This window comes from Bacillus rossius, chromosome 8 (assembly GCF_032445375.1).
Source record: "Bacillus rossius redtenbacheri isolate Brsri chromosome 8, Brsri_v3, whole genome shotgun sequence".
In the NCBI taxonomy this organism is placed as follows: Eukaryota; Metazoa; Arthropoda; class Insecta; order Phasmatodea; family Bacillidae; genus Bacillus; species Bacillus rossius.
The window spans coordinates 57,289,968-57,315,811 of NC_086336.1; the positions used below are offsets into that span (position 1 = coordinate 57,289,968).

Below are 25,844 nucleotides of genomic sequence, written 5' to 3' on the forward strand. Positions count from 1 at the left end.
TGTTTTAATAATGGCGCTCGGGTAGAAAAAAAACACACACACGTCGTACCCTGGTGCAGATAAATACTGACTTTACATCATTGTGAGGGGGAAGGGGGAGAAGTGATAAGTGCAACTCGTCGCGTGAAGCGTGCTAAGAGAATGACGAGTATCATGAGCGTGCGCACGTGACGTCATCCCCCTCCACCGCTCCTATTTGCATAAGGTCCCATCCGTTCTCCCTCCCCCTCCACAGGCCGTTGCGCCATCAAAAAACAACCGCATGGCGCACGTATATATACGGCGGCGCGGGAAAAAGTCAGCTGCAATCTGCAGTCTGCGCTTGGTGATAGCCGCCGAGGTTCAGAAGCTTTTCCTTCGAGCAGCGAAGCACGGCAGTAATTAACAAGGTTTGTGAACACAATTTCACATAATATTTAATTCAAATTACTTGTTATATAAAGTACTGGCTCGTGAGATTCCTTTGTTTTGTATTTTTAACATTTTAATGACGTTGAGTGGAAACTCATATGTTTTGTCTCTTTCTGCATGTTTTTGTGCATATTCTTACAAATATGTTTTCTGGAATCTAGCACGAATTCAAAATCATAATCGATTTAAACAAAATAGAAGCATCTGAACACATTCAAATGTAATAGAAGTTACAAAATTACTTTGTTAGGTACAGTGTTAAAATCCATATTAGCTTCTGAATTTTTAATGTGATTAGGCAATTTAGCATTATCTAATCTCGAATTATTGTTGAATCCTTACAGTTGGGTGTAAAGTTGGTATTCATTGGTATATTAGGGGGATGTACTCATGGGAAACAAATTGGTGTACGCATATGAGGTATAATTTACAAACCTTTCAAGTGCATGTAGAATAAACTTATAAATGATCATCAGATAAAATTTAAAGTTGAAAGTCTTCAATTGAATTCAGGTACAGAAAAAAAAACATGGATCTTGTAGAATGGACCACTGGACTGAAGTCAGCTCCGTGTCTATTATGTACATTTATCTCTCCCCCCCCCCCTTCCCCCATTCCTCCTTAATTAATTTTGCTGGTTCTTGTTGAGTACCTACTAAGATTAATTTGGATATATATACTTATTTGCCTGTATTACTGTTATTAGCCAGTTTAAAAGTTCGAAAAAATAAAATTTATTTTTTGAATTCAACCTGTCACATGTTATAGCTTCAAGTATGAAAGGTTGTGGTATGTTACTAATATCTTGTCGTACCAGGGAGGTAAGGGAACGAACAAATTAAATGTCGGAGTGGGCGCCACCACGTGATGTGGGCACGTGGACCCGGCGGAGACTCCCTTCAGGGTGTGACGTGACCCGTGTAGGGCTAGGCCCGGTTCCCTTAGCACGCAATATCGTTACAGTGGGCTCTTAAGGCGTCCCACACGCCTCGAGGTTCAGGAGCAGGGACACGTGGTCACTCGACTAAAAATCACAAGTTCGACGTAGGTACTCCTTTTATTTCAGCCACGCTACAACACGTCTCCAATTGCGTTACACCTACATACACTCAATGAAACTGTTAATAACGCCAACGGCGGGAGAGAATCAGTTTACAGGCTGACCAGGTCACCTCGTGGCCTGGCCTTGTGAGTTTAGGACGCGGTTCGTGATTAAATGTTCGAATTGAACTTAAATATTTATTAAAACGAGTCGCCACTCGGAGTAGGCCTCGCAGATACAAAAAGGTTTTAAGAATTATAAAAAGTCCGGCGTATGTTAAAAGATCAGTTGATTAAGAAAAAAATGAAGTTGCGTGGTGCTCACCAAGCATCCTACCCCGGGTGACGAACGGAAGCGACTGAAGAGGCCAGGGCAGCATGGCGGCCGGAAAGCGCTGGATTTACCTTTAGCCTCTCCTGTTATTTATTACCACTTATTTAACTAAAACAAATACACTAAAATTCTATAATAAAATTATAACAAGGTTTACTTAATTATTTATGTTGAGTGTTAATTATTTTAATTAATATTATGGTTCAAACTGGTTGCGGGTAGTTCCATTGCCTGCCGCGTGGGGCGCTGCGCCATCCTAACCAACTAGCACTGCAAACATAATCCTTAGGGAATATTAATTAAAGAAAAAACAGGTAGCAATTACGTAAACATAAAAATTGAATAATAAAATAAAAGGGGTCGTGGCACAGACTCTACTCTCGCCTCTTGTTGGCAGCCTCACACTCACACGCACACACACACACACCTGCACATGGGGCGGGAGGTTTGAAATAGAGGGTGGTGGTGGGAGGAGAGGGGTGGCGACGGCGTGAGGCACATCGGGCTTAGGGAGGGCGTAGCCCCGGTCGACGTCAATATAATATGTTACACCAGTTGTTTATTCATATGATTTTACCTTTGAAGGTAAAATGCCCTATAACATTAAAAAAATTGAAGCGTTGCATATAGAATGAAACTGATCTAAAGGGGAAAAAATGCTTGTGTTTTAAGTTATTTATAGTTAGGGAAACACAAGCCTTTTTAATAGGTTGCCACAACCAGTGAGTCGTTTTACTTACACGCTGTAAATAATTTCTAAATTTCTGGATTTTTACACTACTTTCCCTCTGTTTTATGCAACTTCTCTAAGGTATTACAAAATGCAGATGCAGATACTATAGTGGTAAAATTTTTTTGGGGTTATGTTTTGTTGGCTTTTCATCAGTGTAGATTCTTTCACGTCACACTATGATTTGCCCAACCAGTAAATGGCATTTTTGACGTTAATTTTCTTTTGGCTTTCAACAACGGTTAGATCATCAATTTTTTTTGGATTCCCAAGCAAATGTTTCTAACAGTCTTTGCTGGTAGACAAAGGTCGGCTTTAGGTCTGCTCAGATAATACGAAACCTCGATTAGCAGAAACTCTCCTGTAGTGGAGAGGACACTGCTTGCGCACACACAAAGTCTGCAATGTTCTGGGGTCGCTGTGGTTTCAGATGTCCAGCCCCAAGCTCCTGGCAGTGTTCGACTTCGACCACACCATCGTGGACGAGGACACCTTCTTCACGGTGCACGAGGCCCTGCACACAGGCAAGATGACCAAGGAGCAGGACGACGGCTGCACGCGGGCGCGCAGCTACATGCCGTACGAGCGGGCCGTGTTCCGCGCCATGCACCGCGCCGGCGTCACCCGGGAGCACGTCAGGCGCGTGGTGCAGGCCCTCCCGGCCGTGCCCGACATGGAGGACGCCGTGCGCTTCCTGCACCGCGCCGGCGCCGAGCTGGTGATCCTGTCCGACTCCAACTCCGTCCTCGTCGACGACTGGCTGGAGGGCGCGGGCCTGCGGCACGCGTTCGCCCGCGTCCTCACCAACCCCGCCCGCTACGACCCGGACGGCTGCCTCTGCATCGAGGACCACCACCGCCAGGACTCGTGCGCGCTCAGCACGACCAACCTCTGCAAGGGCCTCGTCCTGGACGAGTACGTGCGGGAGCGTGCAGAGCAGGGCGCGACCTTCTCGCGCATCGCGTATGTGGGGGACGGCACCAACGACCTGTGCCCCGCGCTGCGCCTCTCGCCCGGCGACCTGGTGTTCCCCCGCGAGGGCTTCGCCTTCCACGACCTGGTCATGAAGGGTGCCGGCCAGGCCATCAAGGCTTCCGTCCACCCGTGGAGCTCCGGCAAGCACATCCTCGGAGTGCTGGCGGACTACGTCGACAGCAGTTGATCTCTCCTCTCTGGCTTGGGTCCAGGACCTCTGGAGCTCTTGTCTCTCTGAGACGTCTTGACACGCTCGCGACAGGCAGTGAAATGCGTCGCTGGCGCCAAAAATGAGAAGCTGGAGTCATTCTTCTTACCGCACATTTGCACTCGTTCTAGGTTGAAACATTCTAGTATTTCCGATGTTCTTCAGTAGTGCTTGCATTAGGCGCCGATAATGTTTGCCGACTGATCGATTCCACTTTCCAGAAGTGATTTTGGATTGCTGTTTTGGATTTTTTATATTTGGTCTTCGAGTTTTGTCTTTTTTTCCAAAATTCATTGAGCTCTACAATTCTATCCCATAGTATAGTATTTTTTTTTTTTTTTTTTTTTTTTGCTGAAGATGACTACATAAAGTACAGTTTGTCTTCACAGATTTCACTTTGAACTGTACAATGAAGAAGTATTTATCATATTTATAAACTATAATTAGGTAAGCAAGTTTGTGTTATATTGTCTAATGTTGTTGGGTAATAGACTTTGTCTTTATTCTGACAGTACTTGCAAATTTTGTGTATATTTTGACTTGTGTTATACAAGTTCTATTAAATTAAGTTAAATGATTTAGCATGAAAAAATGTATTTCCTTCGTAGAGAAATTAAACTGACTTTTATAATTTTTTTTATAACAAAATGGTGTGCCTTTTCTAATTGGTACAATTTATGTAATGATTTAAATAAGAAACTTGAAGGGATTAAAATTTTTCGGATTGAATTGTTAATAGAATATGTACGTTAATGACATCAATATTAAAACTTGCAAATATGTTTTGTTTTTCAGGGATCATCTTTTTTATTCGAATATACTCACATTTCGTACAGATGTGTGATTTGGAGTTTTTTATCTTTCGTGAAGCCTGCTCCAACCTCGGATGTTCCTTACATGCTCACATGGCAGTTTCATATTTATTCAATTTGCATTTCGTAGAGAAAATTGTGATACAAAATGTTAGTAGGGATAAAAGGATATAAAGCTACTTAGCTGCCAGTTATAACACAAATGTCAGATATGTTGTCGATATCTGGTACTTGCAGATATTCCATATAGACATGAAACGAAGCAGCAGTCTGTTCATGTGTGTGTGTTTTATATCTGTGAGTATGTCCAATCACTTGCCTTCATACATGTGTTGAATGTTTTTTTGTTATTATTAAATGGTCTATTACTTTATCGAGAACCAATCTTTATTAAGTTCTCTGAGCATTTGATTATTTAATTTGCTTCAACTTTGTTTTAAAAATAACTGTTTCTCTGTTTGTTTTATGACGGCTTGTGTAAGTTCAATTATCCGTAGTTACAAAGATGTTTTAAATTGTCTGGTATTTGCATTTGAATAATTCAACTGCCATTCTACTTAGTGATAAGTGGATAAGGCTACAAAATTTGAGGCTTTCATCAAGTGTAGTATCTTAAATTGCTAAATAAATTTTATAGGTGGAAAAATGTGTAGCAAGAAACTTATCAGATTTGTGTTAATGGGTTTCAAGTTTTGAGGCTATATTTACTTTTATAAGATGAATTAAATTTTTTGGGGAACATTTTTTTTTTTTAAGTATGCTGTAATTTTTTGTGAGCAGTACCTTGTTCAATGGATTCCAGTCAAAGTTTTTAACTAATTGAGTAACAAAATTACTAGCCAATGTGCTAAGCAACAATTTTGATTTTTTAAGCAGCTGTTTAAGTGTTTATTTTGTTCCAAATATTTTGGAATGCAAAATTGAATTATTTTAAGGCATAGTTAGCGACTTGCAAATTGCGTGAATATGAAATAGGCCATTCAGAGCAAACATATGAGGAACCCTACTCTACAAAACCATAGCGAAGAGGAGCACAAACGTACCTGCAACTTCTATCAGCTATCTTCAAAAAACATTATTTTTGAAGTTAAAGATGACTGTAACTAAACAGTAGTGTATTTTCTTGATACTGATGAGTTTGGATACGAATGAAATGAAGCGGTATTGTGCCCGAGAAAGCACGAGAAATAATGCTATTGTCGCAGATAAACAAGACAGCTTCTGAGCAAGTTAGCTTAATAATCAAGATGATGTAATTCCACATGCACACAATTTCAACAATTGTGTTTGAGTTGTTGCTGGAGATATCAGTAATGGAAGTATGACACAGTTAGCATCCCAAATAGCGCTGTCTGCGGAGCAACATGCTACAAGTTGAAGACTTTTGAGAGCGAGGTATGTATTTCTCCACATTCTCTGAGTAAGTCTGAAAAAAACTGGTGGCTAAGAATGCAGTATAAATTGGCAGTAATTGACAATGGTTAGTATTTTTCTCAAAAAGGGAGGGAAAAATAGGGAATATACCATTATGTGTTTCTTTTTAAGATGTCTGCAGTTATTGAAAGGTTTTTTTTTTTAAGTCAGATAGCAAGATTTTATTTTTTGAGGTAAAACAGAATTTTTTCAGCGTGCAATTAATTGGAGATTTAATAGAATAGCCCATCAAGGGAAAAGTTTAAGTTCAAAAATTCCAAATTTAAATATGCAAGAACCATAAACTAAGCCCAAAAAATTGAGATGAACATTTTTTTTTTAGTGTTTTTGCCACCACATTTGGCTCTTTAGACTTAACTTTAGTGAGTATAGTCATTGTACAATATTGAGCTTCATAATAAACTTCAATGCAAATTATCATATGTAAGCAGATTATCTAGATTTATAGCTCTGGTAGTGAAATTAAACTTCAGCACTAAATCCAAAGGAAATTAACAATTGCTCATATTAAAACCTAAAATCTAACTTTTCTTTGGGCGAGACATCTAGCAGTATGGGGATACAGAAACATTTGCCACAACAGCTTTTTTTTTTATAAAATGCTCTTAGTGTCTTAGACAGACAACAAATGGTGCTTCAAAAAGCAGTAAATCATTGATTACCATTAAGCTGACATATGGAATGTGATTGTTCTCGTGCTGTGGCATGTAGTTCGTTGTCAATAAAGGGTTCCCTGATTATGTGGTTGTTGCGCTCTCATTGGCTGTTCACAAAATGGGAGGTGTAAGCCATCATCAGTAAGGCACCACTACACAATTCTTTCCCTGTGTTACTTCTCGATAACTTAAGGCCTGAAATCGCCTCATTGAAGGGGTTTAATAGCTGGTGGTGTCTGTCCTTGGGGTAGCTTTTCCATCTCGAGCAACATCGAGTCTGGGCTCTGCTGGCGGACCTTGGGTGAGGAAGGATTGGTTAGCGTTAGGAGGGGGGTGATGGTAGTTAGGCATCTTCAAGAGGCTTGCTAGTTCTGACCTTGGAAAAAATTAAATCATCTTGGTAGCAATGTATGATTTCCTTTCCACCCGCGCACCTCGCTACTTACCTGCCAGCTGCATGGTAGGCCTACAGTTGTGGTAGGAGCCGAAATGTTCACTGCGTGTAGTTTTGTTTCTGGTCAACTGATGGAAGTCAAAGGTCTTACTTTAACCCTTCCAGCTACACTTTGTCAGTTCCTAATATATACATTTTAATTTTTTTTAAATTGTAACTAAACTATTTTTTTTGGAATTTTTGTGTGGTAATAATCTTAACGCTATGATTATAATATTAATGAATAATTATTTTATAATTAATAAAAGTAAAATAATTATTTCATAGTCCACTAGAATATAGGTAAAGCTTAACCCACACATTCAAGGTTTGATGGACTCCATTGATCATTGAGATGTAAATTGTTCACTTCAGTGGACAAACGGAATGAAAGGGTTAAACTAGTCGACAAACCAGTGCTTCCATCACTCTTATTGATGCTAGTGTTTTGATTGTAGATACCTTCATCCAGGCTTGGGTGCTAACTTGCTAGATATTTAAGGATTGTTTCTTCTTAGCTATGATTTTACGTAATTACAGTGAAAGGTGTTAAGTCCAGCAGTCTGTGGTTTGTCACATTCCGTAGGACAGCACCAATGAGCCGCTTGCGTTCAGATTTTTCTTCAGGTGAATTCTGGCTGTTTATCTTGGCCACCAGGTTGCATTTCTGCTCTGCTGGCATTTTTCATCCCCTCTAGAGTTTATCGTTTCTGTTGATTTCCTTTCAGCAATGTGGTTCCAGTTTTCTAGCAAGTCATAGTTCGCTTTTGATATTCCAGTTAAAACTATACTAATGTTCCATGATCTGACAAAATCACTAATTTCACATGGCCATGGTTCTGAAAGTGCCGTATTAAAGACTTCACTGTAGTTAGTTCACCAGCCATTTATTTATTAAATTATATGTTTTGTCAACAATGAATACAAATTGGTGAAATGTTGTCAATAATTAATAAAAATGGGTGAAATTTTTGTCAGCAATGAATACAAGTCGGTGAAATGTTCGTCGACAATGAATATAAATCGGTGAAATGTTTGTCGACAATGAATACAAATCTGTACAATAGTGTTTTCCTGGAGTGATTTCACAAAACTTAAAGTCACGATGGTTCAAAAGCATGTTCTCCCAAATTTGTTTCCAACATTTTTGCATTGGGCCACCTAGCTCGGTACTACCCGATTGAAAAAGTAATTTAATTATTACACATGTTTCATTTCACGATGTCTAATAATTGGGGAGTTTGCGCATCAATTTTTTTTTGCTGCAGCCTGCTTGCTCGACTGGTTAACATTTCGTCCTTGTGCAGAAAACCATGCAAAACTCTTGGATACTTCATACTTGCAAGTATTTATATTTTTTGAGAAAGCGAAAACAATAGTTTTAATGGGATACAAAAGAAAGGTAAGTAAGTATACAATATTGCTAAGATTATAAATTTAATTATCTGCTATTTTGTCAGAAGGAATTGGTGATACTTCGCTGTGCTCCCTTAGTCCTCTTTGGGCTGATATATTGGGGTTTTGTTAGTCTGGATTAATCCTGTTATTTTGGGTATTAAAAATTTTTAGTCACAGCTTTCTTTACAGATTATTTCAGTTTATGGCTGCTTTGGACACTTAGCAGTACGAAAATAGCTTCAAAATGTTTTGTTTATGCCTTACCGTGTTATTTAGATAAACTATTTATAATATAAATTACTAGTAACCCTAATATAGCTTTAAATTGTGAAAGTTAAAAAAAAAAATAGAAAAATTCTTCAAGTTGCATTCCCAGCTTTGTACTTGATTTTAGACAAGAAATTTTATTAAAATACTGCCCATATTGTTAAAATTTATTAAAACGTTAATTCTATAAATATTCTGCACACGTTAGAAGTTATACCTACTTATGGCATTACTAAAATATTAACCTGAAACATAATGCTAAGTATGTGTTTGTTAATTTATTTTTACTTAAATGACTGAAATCAGTCTGCAAATGCTTCCTACAAACAAATCTTCACCTTATTGAGTAGATACAATATTATTTTTATATATTACTGCATTATGTTATTAAAAAAATTCCCAGTTGTGAGATCTGAATCCTGTCCTTTCAGGTTAACAAGTGCATGTTCTACCACTAAGCTGCGGGACAATTTGGGTTTAGTGAAGAGACTGTATTATCAACAGTGTAATGCCATTTTCCTAACTTGGGATTACTTTTTACCATGACCATTTTAGTTTACCAGTTATATTCCGTGGTAGTTTCACAATCGTAAAGTTTAATTTGGCACAACAATACGTTTAGTATGTACCCTCAATTTTACAAAACTTACCAAGTATGGGTTTATGTTGCTACACGTGGGCCAGCCATCTTTGTGTCACATTTCCGTTCATCGACGTCCGTTTCATTTTCACAAAATATACTGCGAGCTACGATGTTTACACGTAAAACTTGTTACGTTGTCTCGTGTTCCCTCTGAAAAGTTAAGATAAACAAGTGAAGATTTTGTTTGGGAAGAGGATAAGGGAAATTTTAGTTATAGGTGCATGTGAAAAAGAAGCAGCAGCACCCAAGTTTGATTTTTAGGACACAAAAGGGTTTTGACATTCTTAAGATGAGAATGTAATCTTCTTTGCAGGATTCAAGCAGTTTCACTGTGGGGAAAAGTCTGAAACTCCAGACATCTACAGGATACAAGAATGTACGACTGTGGAGAAATGGTGAACAGCACTCAACTACTCAGAATTGGTTCAGTGAAATACGACAGTGTGCATTAAGTTTGGTGCGAATGTATATCATGTGGCAATGGGTGAAGGTGTAACATTGGCCTGTTGCAGGTATCGAAAGACTGATAGTAAACAATTAGAAGCAAAAGGCAAGTGAAAGAGTGCAAAAACACAGGTGAGTTTGTGTCTGCTAGCTGTAAATTTTGTTTGAAAACTTAAAAGTGCAGTAAATAAACCTAGAATTATTAAAAAAAATTTGTAATTACAGAGCATTATTTACCTTTTGTTACCTTAAGAAAACTATAGTGCAAAAGTTATGATATCTTTAAACATGGTTTTACAAAATTTTTAACTTGTCAAACATGGTAACCAGAATCAACATTTATTATTACACAGTCAAGTATATGATTCTGTGCCGTTTCTGCTACCCATCTGATTCTAGTCTGGGTGCATTACGAGGATATGTAACTCTCTAAGTGCAAATACTGCTTTTGTCATTGCAAAAATAAAATCAGATTGTATATTGACATTTGAAATTTAATGCAAATTGTTTCAGAATGCAAATATCTAATTTTGTACATAAGCTGTACAGGAGCATTTGTAGAATTTAATTTGTGTGTACGGGGGTTGGGGGGATAAAACCACTTTACCCACTATTATGCTTTCAATTTATTTTATTTCATTGATTGGAATGATAGTTTTTAGGATTGGTGGGGGGAGGGAGGTAATCCCTCTGTATGTAAGATAGCCTTATATTGAATAAAATTATCTGAGACCGTGATATTTGCATAGAATGTTTCTCAGTCAATATTTTTGTGCCTGCTCTGAGGTAAATGATCTATCATCCCTGTAATGGTGCTTAAATTTAAAAAAAAATTATTACAACTTTTTTTTATAGTAATCACATGCTTGTTATTTATAAACATTCTGGATATCCAAATTATTTACAAGATAGATGGGCAATTAAAGTAATTTTTTGTGGAAGTCACATCAAAAACAGCTGGGATGAGTATGCTTGAATCAACATTTGAAGCAAAGCAAACAAGCAGAGTTGCATGTCAGGTTAACACCAGGCAGCATTGCTAACAACTTGGTCCTCCTAAATCTCATTTATGATGTAATAATTATAATAATGCAGCGTGCACACAATGTGAGTTCTGTCACTCTTTAGCCAGTCAGCACAAATGTGTTTGTTTTTTCTATTACCTTTCTCCATCGTTCATGGGTACAGTAGAACCCTGTTAACTCTGATCTCTTTAACCAGGACGTCCAGATAACTCTGACCAGTTTTGGAAAGAAGAAAAAAATGATGTCAGTACATCAAGAATTGTTTTAGAGATGATTAATCACTGTTTTCAGCAGGTACTTGCCAGCGGACAATATTCATCGCACTCACCCCACCTGCTGTTGCTAGGCAGAAAACAGGCGACTCTACCCTCTCCTTCCACCTAGCACTTGACACTGACCTAGAGACAACATTCCTCAGTTGAGTTGCAACCTCGATAGTGTCACTGTCGAGGTACAGTTTCGTTAGTGCGTTGTTCGCGATGGTGAAGAAACATAAAAACATTTTGCGACTATGGAAAAAAGGTTGGAAGCACTGACAAGAACTGATTAGGGAGAACAGTTGAAAAACATTTCTGCTGAATTTGGAGTAGGAACATTGGCCGTATCTGATTGGAAAAAAAGAACAGAAAACACATTGAAGACCTTTGTTTCAAAATGATTTCTAAGGACTGTTTTGATAATTGGTGTAAAACAAAAACTGCTAAATTAGAAACTCTGGATGAAGCATTGTTTGTCTGGTTTTATGCTGAAAGAGAACATGTTTAGCCAATTTATGGACCCAATATCCAACAGAAAGCATTGAGTTTTGAATAAACGGTTGCCCCGTGGAGACCAGAGTTTTAGTTGGACAGACAAAAAAAATTACTTGGAGTGTGTCAACTTACAATCACTGGAGAAAGCCTGTCAGGTGATTTTGAAGGGGCTGAAAAATTTAAAAAAGAGCTTGAAGACTTTATTAAGAAAGAACTGACTGCAGATCAAGTTTACAATGTCAATGAATCCAGTTTATTTTACCGGATGTTGTCGAGTAAAACGCTATCCTCAAAATTAGATTCAGTGTAAGGGTATTAAAAAAAGAAAATACAGCCTCGCCATAAAAGCTTGCAGTAAGTAGGGCGCCAGGAAAACACAAAATCCCTCTCCTTATAAGATAGTCTAAAAACCCCAGTGAATCAAAACATGTGAAACGAGACTCATTGCCTATCGTTACAGCTCACAGAAAAGAAAGTGCTTGGATGGTTTAGTGACATTTTCAAACAATGATTTTTAAAGAATTTTCTGCCAGTAGTAAAAAAATGTATTTGAAGAACTGTGGCCTTCCCAACACAGCAGTTTTGCTAATGAACAACGCACCTAGGCATCCGTCTGTCAATGAACTAGTTAAAGATGACATTTCAGTGAACTTTTTACCATCTAACGTAACTTGTCGCGTTCAACCGATGGACCAAGGAGTTTTAGAAAATAAAAAAGTGTACAAAAGGCAAATTCTAAGTCGACTGGTAGAGGACAAAGGAGAGCATGGTGTGGTAGATATGCTGAAATATTTTAACACAAAGACTTATTCATATGATTATGAAAGCTTGGGACCAGGTTGCAAGAGAAACTTTGTTAAAGTTGTGTGTCTCTCTCTCTCTCTGTGTCTGTCTCTCTCTCACCAGAAAACAAGACTGAAGAAGGAAAAACAAGTTTGGAAGAAGATTTTATAGACATTTTTAAAAAATATTGATGGCTGTTTCGATGCTGAAGAATATTGGTTGCAAATTGACAATGACAGAGGTTATAACGCGATCACAGAGAGAGAAATTATTGTATCGTGCAGCGTTACACAAAATGAAAATGAAGAGGATTCAGACAGTGTTGTTGAACCAGCTGTGGTTATGACTCAGGCACAAGCAGTAGCAAACATACATAAATTGAGGGTTTATTCCCACAGTCAAGAAGAAACATAACTAAATGAGCTTCTAATGCTAAAGCTGATGCGAGATTGCACTGCTCATAAGCAATACACAAAACTGAGGCAGCAAAAGCTCATTGTCTTTTTTACTACTGACTACACCTATATTCTGTGTTTTTAGGTGAAAATGTGCTGGTAAAATTTTTTAAACTCAATTAAAATTTTTTTTGGAAAGTACATACATTCCCTAATTTGTTAACTAACCCGCAAATACGTAGCTGCACATATTCACTCATGTCTATTGGTAACCCTTTGTGAAGTCATGAATGTGTTTTTGCAAGATGACCAATTTGGAAGTGATGCTTTCCTTCGTACTCATCTACTTTGTAGTGATTTGTAGGCAAAATTTGGTTGTCAGGTTGTCATTTGGCGTTCATTATAGAAATTATATTTAAAAAAAAAATTGTTACAATTTTCCAACCATGTGTAAATTTACTGAGCAAACAACGAGCATCTTTATTTAGACGCACTGAAACTTGACAAGGTTTAGCTTCCAACTAAATGGTAACTTTTTAAGATGGGTGGGAAAAAGGAAACAAAATGAATATTCCCATCTCGTGCTATTACATCCAAAGCAGATAATATAAATAAAGTATTTTCTTGGCATTTCATTGAGGTACACATTTTTGATATTAATTAACAAAAGAAACTTACAATTCACTTGAATACTTCTTTAATACAAACATAATTACAAAATTGCACTCGAGAGTGGTACAGTTTTTATACAACTTGGTATTCTTTTTTTTTTTTAAACTATGTAACAAAATTACTGGCTACACTAATCTGTCAGGAAGGAAATAACTTAAACCACATAAATAATCCCTTCTTGCCATTAAATGCAACCATGGTACTCTTTAGCAAACAAAATGTTACAAAATAAAAATTACAAAGCATCCTTCAAATGCTGCAATGGAAATAAATTTAATGAGAATCTGTCAATACATGACAGAACCAAAGAAGTTACGTCTATCAACATTCAATTAGATCAAGGTTACAAACACAAAGAAACAACAGCCATTTGGGGCTTGAACACATGGAAACTTAACATTACGGCCTAGTTTCTACAACGTTTGACAACAAACTCTGGAAACAAACTAACTGGGGCAGAAAGTGAGTCGGTGAAAGATAAAACAGCAGCAGCAACTCGAAAGCAAGTACCGACCTGACTAGTTGCAACTGCATAGCTGGCAATGCCTGCAAAAACAGTTTGAGACTGTACAATACACCGCCTTCAATTAAACATGTAAAATCAACAAAAGACATCACAAGGTCAAAAGATCAATATATCAAATGTTAGTGACCTACCAATCTCATTAACTATGACCAATAATTTAGAAACCATATCTGATTTTTATTTATTTAGCAGTACAGTAGTTGTGGTTGGATGGGCTTAAATACTGGGGCACTAGTTGTTCACCACTGATCTAGTCCACAGATCACAGCGTGAATGCACAAGCAAGCCTAATATACATAAAACTTAAAAAAAAAAATCCAGACATGAAATAAACAAGGACAAGTCATTTCAGAAAAGAAAACTGCACAACCTATCAGAAGACTTTATTGAGAACCTCGAGAATGTATCACCTTCATGCGGTTGACCTATAACAGCTGGAACTATAATACAGACCAAGGTAAGGTAATATTGCATGGCATGAGCTATGTCCAGTTTACTTGGTACTAATGCACGACCCACAAATGGAGTGTTTCATAATACAAAATAACTTCATGTTCTTAATAGCATTGGGCAAACTACCAATGCAGGAATGTGATCATTTGAGTAATCACTAAATCTGGAAAGGTGCACAAAGGTACCATTGTGAATGAGTGTGTTTTATTCAAGTTGTATCTAAGGAAAAACAACATACATAAAACATGTTTTTACTGCTGTGAAATTTTAACAAAATATAATCATATTCATAAAATTTTTTAGCTTAAGGTATCCATTGCAAATTCTTTCACACAAAATCTCAATTACTACGTTTTCCAAAACTAGTAAGACATTAAGTTTCAGAAAATGACAGTATTACAGACTTTATGATGAAGGCTTGCAACTAAATGACTTAATAAATAAAAGTATTTTAGATGTAAGTTTTTTTTATAGTAGTGATTTTGAACATCATTTTGGTTTTTCACTATGCTTATCTTATCAATAAACTAAATAATTCAATTAAACTGAGTATAACTCTAGAAAATTATTACAAAAAAATTTAAAAACATAGTTTTACTGAAAATTTAAGTAATATATGATTAAAAATTGAGAAAAATATAACTATATTTTAAAATGATTACTTTAGAAATATTTTAATTTGCGAGCTTTCTTTTACATTACCTGCATCAGCTATCCCTATTCACAAACAATAAAAGCCCAAAACCATATTTAAAAGACAAAATTTAAATCAAAACTGTAATGCATGCAACTAATGCTTTTGAACTTTCGGCACTCCAAAACTTATTTTAAAGTCATGTCATAAATAAATAAGGTTTAAAAATATGGGCAATCTAGCACTTGACATCAAATGTACTTTTTACGTTTACCTTCAACAGGCAGAATCATAATCGCATGAACAATTGCCTGATACGACCTGCTCCTTTGGTAGGGCTGCTGTAGTTTAAGTACTTGCCATCACAAAGTCACTAGCCAACAAAATGTTGCTGCTACATTTTATCTTTCACAACTCAATACACTACTTCTATGTAGCCTCCTATGCTAAATGTAACAATAATAAAATATAATATATACATGTATATTTGGCACAAACTGCCAGACATGTAAGTTGTAACTACGTACAATTCAGATATATACATCAGTTCTTTACTCATTACATTAGCACACACTAGGCTTCTGCGAATACTGTTTTTCTCATTCAAATCAAATTTCGAATTGAATATCACAATATTCACGAATATCAATTATTTTTCTAATCAAATTTTAATATATAGTAAAATTTTTTTCACACTTCACAGGAGTCCAAACTATAGTAAAATTTTAAAAAAAAGAGTATATACATGTAACCATTATAAAAAAGGTGTAAAATAAAGAAAATTAAATCAAACTGGCAATGTATTTTTTTAAACCAGTAAATTTAAGTTTTAAAGTTTTTTTTTTTTTAATCTGGTTACATACATAAAATAGAATATTATTAATAATATAAAATGTGAGAAAAATGTTGCAGCACAAATATAAATTTTTCAATACATCATCTTAGCCTGAAACATGTTACAACTGGTTTTTCAATAATTTTTTTTGTGAATGTGTTCAACATGGTGTTGGAAACAAATAAATTGAAAATAAAAATTAATCAAATATATAATTATTCATGAATACAGAATACTTTTCAAGTACTCGCAGATCCCTAACGCACATCTGGCAAAATAGCCATATTGCAAGACATTTCCTGTTCCGATAACACTGCAACACTGGGGGGAAAAACTGGCAACTTGTATTAAATTTACTTATAATGAACTAATTATCTCTGATACAGAAAAAACCATGCAATGACTTTACTTCAGCAGATTTTAATGCCGTAACCTTTGCAAGGCAATCAGAGAGGGGTGGGGGAAGTATACATTTTTAAACAATTTTTCTTTTAAAAGACTATATGAATTATTTAACTCAATTTGGTTATTTAAAAGAGATTTTGTTTGACCACCACTCACATCATTCTCAGATTTAACATCTCTTAATTGTAATGAAATCTTTAAATTGTCATCTGAAACGTCATAAAAGCCATCATGGCTTATATAATTTTAGTAGATCAAATGTCCTTACCACAAAAGCTCTTTGCAAAGAATACTGTACTGCCCATCTGTCAAACTTAAAACATTTGTTATATGCATTTTGACATATCTGGTCATGAAAGTTACAAAAATAACATGTGTTCATTAAGCATGGCATGACTTACAAAGAGGTACTGCCATAACTTACATTATTTTTTACGTCAGCAACTTATGCTGTTAATATGTGTGACTGCACATGCACATACATATGTTATACAACACAACATAAGTTTTCATTGTTTATAAAGCTTCTTACTTTGCAATGTGCAGGAAAATAGGCATTTACTATTTTTTTTTTTTTTTTGCCATTAGCGTTGTACTTGTTTCGGCTTGCTATGTTGCCAGATAGCCTAAACCCATAGAGCACAAAAGTTTCAGAAACATTTATGCAAAGATACAGAAAAATTACATAATTCAATAGGCTCAGGAATCACTTTAGAAATTTTTCTGGAAACATGGTATGCTGTACGAAATAATTCCAAAGGAATTGAACATTTTCGGGTTGTAATTCAAAAAAGCATCATGTGATGATGACATTAAGTATTTACCTCTTATATTATTTTTTATTTAGTGTATTTTTTTTTTCCATACATTATATACATAATGATTTTACTAGTTAAATGTTTGCACCATGAAACAAAAGAACTGTTAAATATATTATCTGTTAAATATATAAATTATCAGAAATTAAATATGTTTCCACGTTAAAATTAATTATAATAAGAAATCTGGAGAGTAAATTAGTTTTTTAATGTTTTACAAAATCAGTTTGTAGGGTTCGTGACATCTTTCGAACTTCCATGGTTTTGTAAACAGCAGTGATTTTCTTGGGTTGGTTTGTTGCGTAGTTTATAAATCCGGCCTAAAGCAACGAAGGAAGCTTCAGCAGCAAAAATGCTTTTTCATTTAACTATAAGCACAATTAGAGAGATCTGCAAAAATATAACTGAAAATTAAAGAATAACTAATACATATTTTCACAGTTTCGATTCTTATTTGAGATTAAATGTTATTTTTTAGAGGTGAATCAGTTAATGTGTAACACTATAAATATTAACACTTAACACTACACTGTCTACAATAACCGAAAAAATTAAAATTTATAATGTAAATAAGCCATATTTATGCATAAGTTAATTTGCAAAGCTTATATACTCTATGTCATCAGGCAACATCAATCTGGAAACTGTGCCAATTACTTTATACTGCAAAATAAGTGTGAGATGTTCTATATTACCATAGTATATAGGCACATTTCTATGCAAACAGAAAATTTTTATAACCCCTAAAATAAAGTTACCAAAACCTAATGCCGTTGCTATTCACAATATCAGTAGTCATTTTAACAACCACTTATTTTTTATGCCATAAAAATTACCTGATGATCCTTAGAAAAGCTAGGTAGGTTTCCCATTTTTCCTTAAGAGTAGCAACCCCATTTCAAAAATGTAACTGCCTATGAGTCACGGTAATGATAAGGTCTGCACTCCCGACACAAATTTTTTAAGCTCATCACAATCATTTCCAACAACTATACAAAACTAAAGTGACTAAAAATTCTAAATTTAATTTTCAATGAACGTACAATACAAACCACTAGTGAGAAAAATTTCTTTTCGTAAATTTTAATGCTATAAAATATAAATATTTACTATAAATACATGAACTCAAAACTACAACACACCAACACAGTACTACTAATCTTTACAAAATTTAAAAGTAAAAATATAGAAAAAAAACTTACAAAACAAAAAAAAGACAGTATGTGCGCATGTTTAAAAAAAAGTGTAAGTAAAATGTTATCATCAAAATATGTATATTAGAAAAATAAGATGTGATATTTTACCAGTCAATTAATGGCTAAAGGCTTACTTTTGACTTAGATCCCCTGATAACCTGGATTGATTTAGAAGAATAAAAAAACTGAAGCAAAAAAGTCTAAACGATTATGAGAGAAAGCTAAGACGTACAAATGTTTACTAGTGTGCACAATAGTTACTGCACTGTACAACAAGCGTGTGTTGCGTGTTTTGCAGAGATTGAACATGATGATGATGATGATGCAATGATTAGGGCCAGTGGTATTTCATGAAATTCTCTGGGCACACTGTAAGTTTAGTCTCTTTCCATTGGTTGACGTTCACGCGGGATGCCCACTGGGCCACTCATGTCTGCCAGCACTGACATTGGAAAAAACAAAAAACTGATTCATGTGTGCACAGTCACGATGCAATGATGAGACGGAATCAACCGGTGACTTGCACTTCAAACATGTTTTGCTGAATACAAAGAACATTTTCTATACGCTGTTGTCTTTTGTCTTGGCCTAAATAATAACAATAATAAAAAACCAACAAACAGTTTTACATAAATATCCTGATATGGAATGACAAGTGTACACAATAAATGCAGCTTTATAAAATACTTGCTTCAGTCCGAGAATGCATACAACATGGCTACTTAGTATATACATACATTTATATAAAACAGTTTAAGAACATTCTGTAATAATGCTAGCAAAATATAGCACTAAATGTCCTGCGATGATTGTACAGTGTTTTGCCATTTGAAGTTTGAGCACTTCTGAAATTAACCTTTGAAACATTTGAACCAATTGGAAGTCCAGTGAAACTTATAAAAGGTTATCAGGATGCAATTTAATTTCAGTTTTTTTTCTCTTACCTGCCTTTCCCTTTATCTTTAATTTGAAATTACATACCAGTAATATTTGATTTCAAGGAGCTAAGACTCTCTCTACATTTCTTGTGTGTGCACAGTCAATAGTGTCACTTGACCCTTAAACAACATGTGGTGTAATTGGGGTTTACCCTGCACAGTCACGTACAGAAAGACCACACAGGTGAAGAGACCACCGAACACAGTGACTTATAAAAACCATTTGAACTACGTAGCGGGATGGTCTGAAATCATTACGGACACATCCGACCAGTTTAGTAACACAGGATGCAGCAGGAACATAACTAACATAAACTCAACAGGAAACATAGCGATACAATCACAAGTACAGAGAAGGAGAGGGGGAGACAGAGTTGCTTACATACTATGTACTATTAACATAACACTGCAACAAAATTCTAAAATAAATGTACATGATATTTAAGTTTGGAAACACAAACATCTTGGGCTAAGAAAAGTTCTGTCAAGTATTTAAGTCTTCAACATGATGAACAGGGTGTCCACGTAAATCTTTAATAAAATTTCGTCTTTCCCTGACCAAAAATTCAAATTTTACTATGTATATGTTTTTAAAGATAAATTACATATATTTTTTCTTTCAATTTTCTACACAAAATAAAGAAAATTCAGTCTCCACCATCCTCACCCAGTTCCCTACATTTTCTTTATTTGAAACTGAACCTTGTATATATAATTTAATATTGTGCGAGACTCGATAACGAACACCATCTGAAAAAAAAAAGAAGAAAAAAACCCTTCAAGTCTGGGTGATGGCAGACTAGAGTATGACATTTTGCTCTCAAATTACTGTCACTGGGTTTTTTCCATGACTTTGCGAGGATTTCAAGTTAATTCCCCGACCTTTCCCTAACTTTTCAGAATGTGGACACACTGAGGAAACAATAAGCTTTAACCATAACCGCACCAAAAAAAATTCCAATACACACAGCATTATTTCATTGCAAATTAATGGTTTTTGTAAAAAATAAATCCTGATAATGTAGGCGGATCCTCACGCTACGAGAACACACCATACACTACATCCAGTTTGATGTTTTATGAAGCTCTCTCTTCCCCTATTTATTGCTCTGGAGTCAAAATGTTTCCACTTCTGAATGTTCATCTTCACACATGCTTCACGTACAAAGCAAGCTGGAGTGTGGTAAGACTTCTTCTTGTGTCAACAAAAATAAAAACATCAAATTGATGATCTTGATCCCTTCAAGTGCTCTTAAGAGGCTGCTACTGCATGCATGTGTCCTGCAACATTTGCATCCATAAAATTTTAGTGTATCCAGAACGTGTTACTAAATTAAAGCACACAGTGGAACTTGGCAACTACGAGAAGTGACAATGGCAGATTCTGTAGTGACTATGGCTTGAACTGCGTTACTTGCATCACTCGCTGCTGCATTAAAAACAACACACACCGTGTATAAACTGCTCTAAATTACTCACTTGTGCCAGTCTTGAACACTATTGTTTACCTCCTGAACCGGACATGGGTGTGACAAGACGAGAAAGGATAACAATTTGGAAAGAAGTGGGGGGAAAAGTCATTGATGACGGGAAAGTCATGTGGTCGTGGCAGGTTCCCTCCCATTGGCCACTAAGGCAGCCCCTCCCTATCCCTGTCTTCCACCCTCTCTGGTTCCTGCATCTCACATGTCTGCTTTGTGAAAGACGGCTTTTTCAAGTGAAACTTTTACACAGCTGGTAGAGTAATATCAGCATCGTAGGGTAACGGAAGTGAGTAGGTAAAGAAGTTAACATGTGTAAAGTTTGTAAATAATATTGCTTGATGGTGCAGGTTAAAAAAAAAAAAAGTTTTGAATTGAAACATCTTTACAGCTGTTTACAAATGGCAGCAGCAGCAGCAAATGATTCAGTTTACTTTTCAATATTTTTGTAAACGTTTACTTTCTTTTGCATGCTTTCGCAACTCGTAATTTGCAACTTTAAACTCTCAACTCTGAGGTTGGATCTGAAGTTAGCATTAGAATTGTGATAATTTGTATGGACAATTGCATCATATTTTAGCTGTCATGAACCCATTAATTTATTCTTAGATTCCACTGAAGACATGGACAGACACTAGTAAACTACGGTCTACTTACAATGCATGTTTACACATGTTTCAAATACTAGAGTACCCTAAAAATTTGTTAGCTCTCTTATCTGTGAAGTTTCATTTACAATGCACACGGCAGCCATGCACCCATGTTTATTTTATTTATTGCAGCTTTTAAACTGATGAAAGTGGCACCAGGAAAGCTTTAGTAAATACTGTAAGTACAGTAAAACTGCCAATGCATTTCAAAACACTCGTAATGTCAAGCCTCTCGCAATATACAGTATGATGTACTAGTAACTGCAAGGTTCCACTGTAACTAAACATGAAGTTAAGTACCTACACTGTTCTTAATAATGTAAAATGAGTATCTGCTTGTCATAGTACTACTATATGGCTTTTAAAATGCATATTATACTACTTGACATAAATTTTGAGACCCAACCATTACCAGTCTTTGATAAATTTTTTTATAGCTAAGTATATATGATATGAACAAATAAGCAGTAGATGTGATTCCATGGTCAAGTTGAATATCTAAGCTTTATTGCTTTGTTGATAAATATCTGGCAGGTGGCAGATAAATATGTATCACTGTTTCTGTATTACATCTCCTATTGCCAGAGATTTTCAGTACATTATAAAACATAAATGGTAAAATATGTACTTATATTATGTAAACATGTAGTAATAACACATAGATGAGGTTAGCCATTAAAAGCATAATTGTTTTGTACATACATCACAAGGACTTCAGACTTTACTAATTCAATTCCTCCAAATGCAATATGTGAGGTACTCTACAGAGTTTCCATTCGCTTTAATTAGCGAAAAATTTTCAACAGGTCACGACCAACAAAAACATGCTGGCAACATAAAAAAATTTTTATTGTAGGCTCTTAGAACAGATTAATTTCTTTCAGATACTCAGTAAGCAGGGAAAAGATTATTGGTGAATTGCGACTACACCAAAATAACACCAAAGAGCATACAGTAGAATCCCGCCAATGCGAACCCCCTCTGATGCGTCCATTCCGTTTATACGACCGTTTTTTGAGAAACAGTGAAAAATTTGAGCAGAGAAAGTCGAAAATTTGAGTCAAATCGGCTGAAAAACAAGTCTGTTACACTTTGTTGGGCGCTATGTGTTCACGTTTATCTTGGCGAGAGCTGTACTGTAAGCAGGCAGGCATACAAAAGATTGCTAAAAATAGATACCACCCCTCTAGACTGTCCACGCTAGCCAATACTGGTAATCTGCGCGCATCACCTGATAGCATCTACGCGCGCGTCTATTGCCATCCCGGTCCCGTGCCTTTATCTTGCGACTGGTTAGTGTGATCTTGCCAGCTGCATCTCAGGTGTCACTGCCCACACAAAGCTGTGTTCACTGTGTTAACGACGTTGCCAGGTGTTTGGTTCTCGGCTATTTTTCTATAACATCGCTGACTTCGCACATGCGCAGATAAACAAAAAAAAAATGCGTGGTATTATGCTATACACTTCGGACTCGCATAGCCCGAACAATGGGTTCCGATAAATACTCGCGCTACGTGAATTAGCGTCACGCGAGTTCGACTATGCTAGCTGGCTAGTTGTTATTTTCCTTCAAAACGTGGCGAAGGAACTTGTGTGAATCAGGTAGAAAACATTCGGCTATAAACAAAAGATATAAGAACAATGCTATCCTGAAATGCAGTGACATGTTTTTGAAGTAGATAATCACAGCGACAGACCGACAGGATGCGCTCCCGCCTTTGCCGTCAGCGATGTTTATTTTGACAGCTCAAGCAATTATCTTTTCCACGTCCCTTCACAGAGTAAAAAAAAGAAGAAGAAAAAAACACGTTGGAATGCTAATGTAAAAGTAACTGTGCAGTAAAATAAATATATTTACGGCCCTGCTAAATTTTTCTATTCAATAAAATTCAAGGTATTAGTGATTTTTCAGCAGAAACTGCTGTGTGACTAGTAAACATATTGTATCATAATAACTTATAAAGTATTTATTAACGGCGAAGGACAGTCGTATAAGCCCATAAAAATATTTATTTTACCAAGAATGGACTATACAACCTGGCTTTTGCCGCACACGGTGTGGGAGGGGAGGAGGATGCTGACAGTTTCTCACGCAGAAGGTTGAAATAACTGAGGGAATGTGTTGAAATGTTAGTTGAAAAAAAAAAGGTGGGGGGGGGGGGGGGTGATATTACATGGTTTGTGGCTCTAGGAGGGATCAGCCTTGAAGAATTAGCAGGGGATGGGAGAGGTAAGCGTCGCGTCACGTCACGTATGACGTCAAGCCGCCGCTACCGCCAGCCTGGCCGGACGAGTTTCTTACGCTCTCTCAGAAGCTACCACAGCGGCTTTTCGTGCCGGCGGGTTAAGATAACATGACAGCTGAGACGGCTTTTCGTGCGATAGTGGACGCGCCGAGCTCGGCTAGACACTGCCCGAGCGGCATTCATGTGCATGTATCCGACGATGCGGTGACACTCCGAATTCTCTATTGCGACCATTCCGTTTATAAGTCCTTTTTTCCGGAAACCGTGAGGGGTCGCATCAGCGGGATTCTACTGTATCAATACACGCTGAAAAACTGAAATGCAAATTAATACACCATTAAGCACAGAAACACAACTTAAGTCTTGAAATTAATAAGCATTTTTAAAACAACTTAAATCAAATTACAAAAAAGTAATCCTTTAATATACTAAATTAATAAAAGGTTTTTTTATTTGGCTTGAAGTTTGTACCAAAATGTATGTACTAAATGAATTGGAATATATATTTTTTTAAACTTTTTTATTGATCTTGCAACTGTTATTGTTATTACTCATTTTTACATTATGACATTGGTACATTTTTAAACACACAAATACTTGCTGATTTAATTTTTATTGTTCTGAGTTATTACAAATTAATTATATTGTACAAGTGCATCACATAAGTCAGAATGATGCTTTTTTTTTGTAAAATATCGTGAAAAATTTAAGTGTCATATTTATTGAATAATATATAGGGACAGGCAAATTTCGCAAAACTTTTTCAACGCTCATTGAACTTTAATATGATATGCCTCGTGCCAGCTATTTCTTCCATGTAATTAGCGGCCGTCTGTGAGTGAAGATGCCTTATGACCGAGTCATTCAAAACGTGTTTTCTTCTGCGGAGAATTATCGTGATCGGTGTCCTGAAAGGAACTTGACCCTTCACGAAACGCAAACAATGCTACAATACAGTGTTTTAACTTTCAGCTAGGCTCTAAATATTTTCATGAAAAATAAATGCCCTTACGAATATGCTATCTTTGTGATAAAACATAAATAAAAAAAAAAAACCATCAAAATACACAGTTTTAAAATAAAACCTTAAAATCTTGTCTCTATCAATAAGATATCCAAGTCATTGGTACATCCAGAATATAACTTTTACCAGATCCCCATCCTCCCCAGACATATAATAATAATAAGTACAAGACGATAATGTTATGTAAATTTGAAGAGCTTGAAACCCGTTAATCGTCTTGTATGCTAAGACTGTTCTAAATGAGATCACTGATGTCGTCACTGAAGGGGCCCGCCTCATCAGGGGTGTATGTGTGTTAGTGAGGCTGGATGATCAGCACGACGCTCGCCGGTGCTTCTAGCGCTGTGTCGCCTCTAAGCGCAAGGCTCTGAACTGGCGCGCAGTCTTCTCGTCGTCACAGGATAACTGTGAAATTTGAGCGGTGACCGTAACATTATATGGCGGAGAAATGAAGATACAGGTGTAATGCAAGTCCCTTAAGTGCTTTCAAGAATCTGTACTGGTTTTTTTACGCCTAAAAATGACTCTGAAAACATGCGTTATAGCCATTTTAACTCTTCTAAAACTACAGTTTAAAACTTTGATCCGAAATCAAAAGTACTTTTCGGTCCTCGGCGAACTCTTAAATGCTTTTCGTAAGCAGACTCCGCCCGTATATCTTGACTAGTTTAGAAATCGCGTTGTTTTTCCCGAAGCTCTACACGCCGTATGTGTGGCCGGGTAGGCGTGGCCCTGAAGGGAGTCCGCACGCCAGGCGGTACTCATGTTGCTGTGCAAGTTGTGGTTGTAAAGGAAAGAGGCTAGGGTGGAAACGGGAGGCGAGCCCACCTCAGCGCTTCCGTCGGCAGACCCTCTTGTGCTCCTTCTGCCAGTGGTGCTGCTGGCACTCCAGGCTGCAGTACGCCGTGTTCCAGCAGCAGTGGTAGATCGCCTCGCTCTCGCAGTTGTAGCACTGCGCCAGGCACCGCACACATTGTAACGAAAACATGAGCATATAACGTTTCTATAATATAATAATTAGTTTCCCCGAAATGATTACTTTCAAAAAAATTGAGTTTTCCCTAAGTATTATCCCGAGGAGAAAAAATTATTTTTTCCCAAAGTTCGGAAATGGTCTCTTTCCCGTCTTTAATCCTGAGTTTCGGGATCTCGTCCTCCTCTACTGTTCACCTGTTAAAGTTTTTAGATATCTTTTCCCCCAAAGTTTCTGTAATATAAGACTATA

The 25,844-nt window shown here is 36.5% G+C and overlaps 2 protein-coding genes across 4 annotated transcripts in view; one reads left to right on the top strand and one right to left on the bottom strand.

Moving 5' to 3' along the window:
* The first annotated feature begins 274 nt into the window (after positions 1 to 274).
* LOC134535002 (phosphoethanolamine/phosphocholine phosphatase-like) lies at positions 275 to 6,685 on the top strand. The gene is made up of 2 exons (XM_063373809.1): positions 275 to 389; positions 2,947 to 6,685. The coding sequence occupies exon 2, from the start codon at positions 2,947 to 2,949 to the stop codon at positions 3,676 to 3,678; it is 732 nt and encodes a 243-aa protein (XP_063229879.1). The 5' UTR covers positions 275 to 389; the 3' UTR covers positions 3,679 to 6,685.
* Positions 6,686 to 13,421: 6,736 nt separating this feature from the next.
* LOC134535000 (zinc finger MYND domain-containing protein 11-like) overlaps positions 13,422 to 25,844 on the bottom strand; it is a 48,753-nt gene continuing 36,330 nt past the window's right edge. For all 3 annotated transcript variants that reach the window (XM_063373806.1, XM_063373805.1, XM_063373807.1), the window contains 2 exons: positions 25,448 to 25,571; positions 13,422 to 20,499 (listed from right to left, as the gene is read on the bottom strand). In XM_063373806.1, coding sequence (XP_063229876.1) covers positions 25,449 to 25,571 — 123 coding nt within the window. In that variant the 3' untranslated portion in view covers positions 13,422 to 20,499; position 25,448. The remainder of the gene's footprint in view (positions 20,500 to 25,447; positions 25,572 to 25,844) is intronic.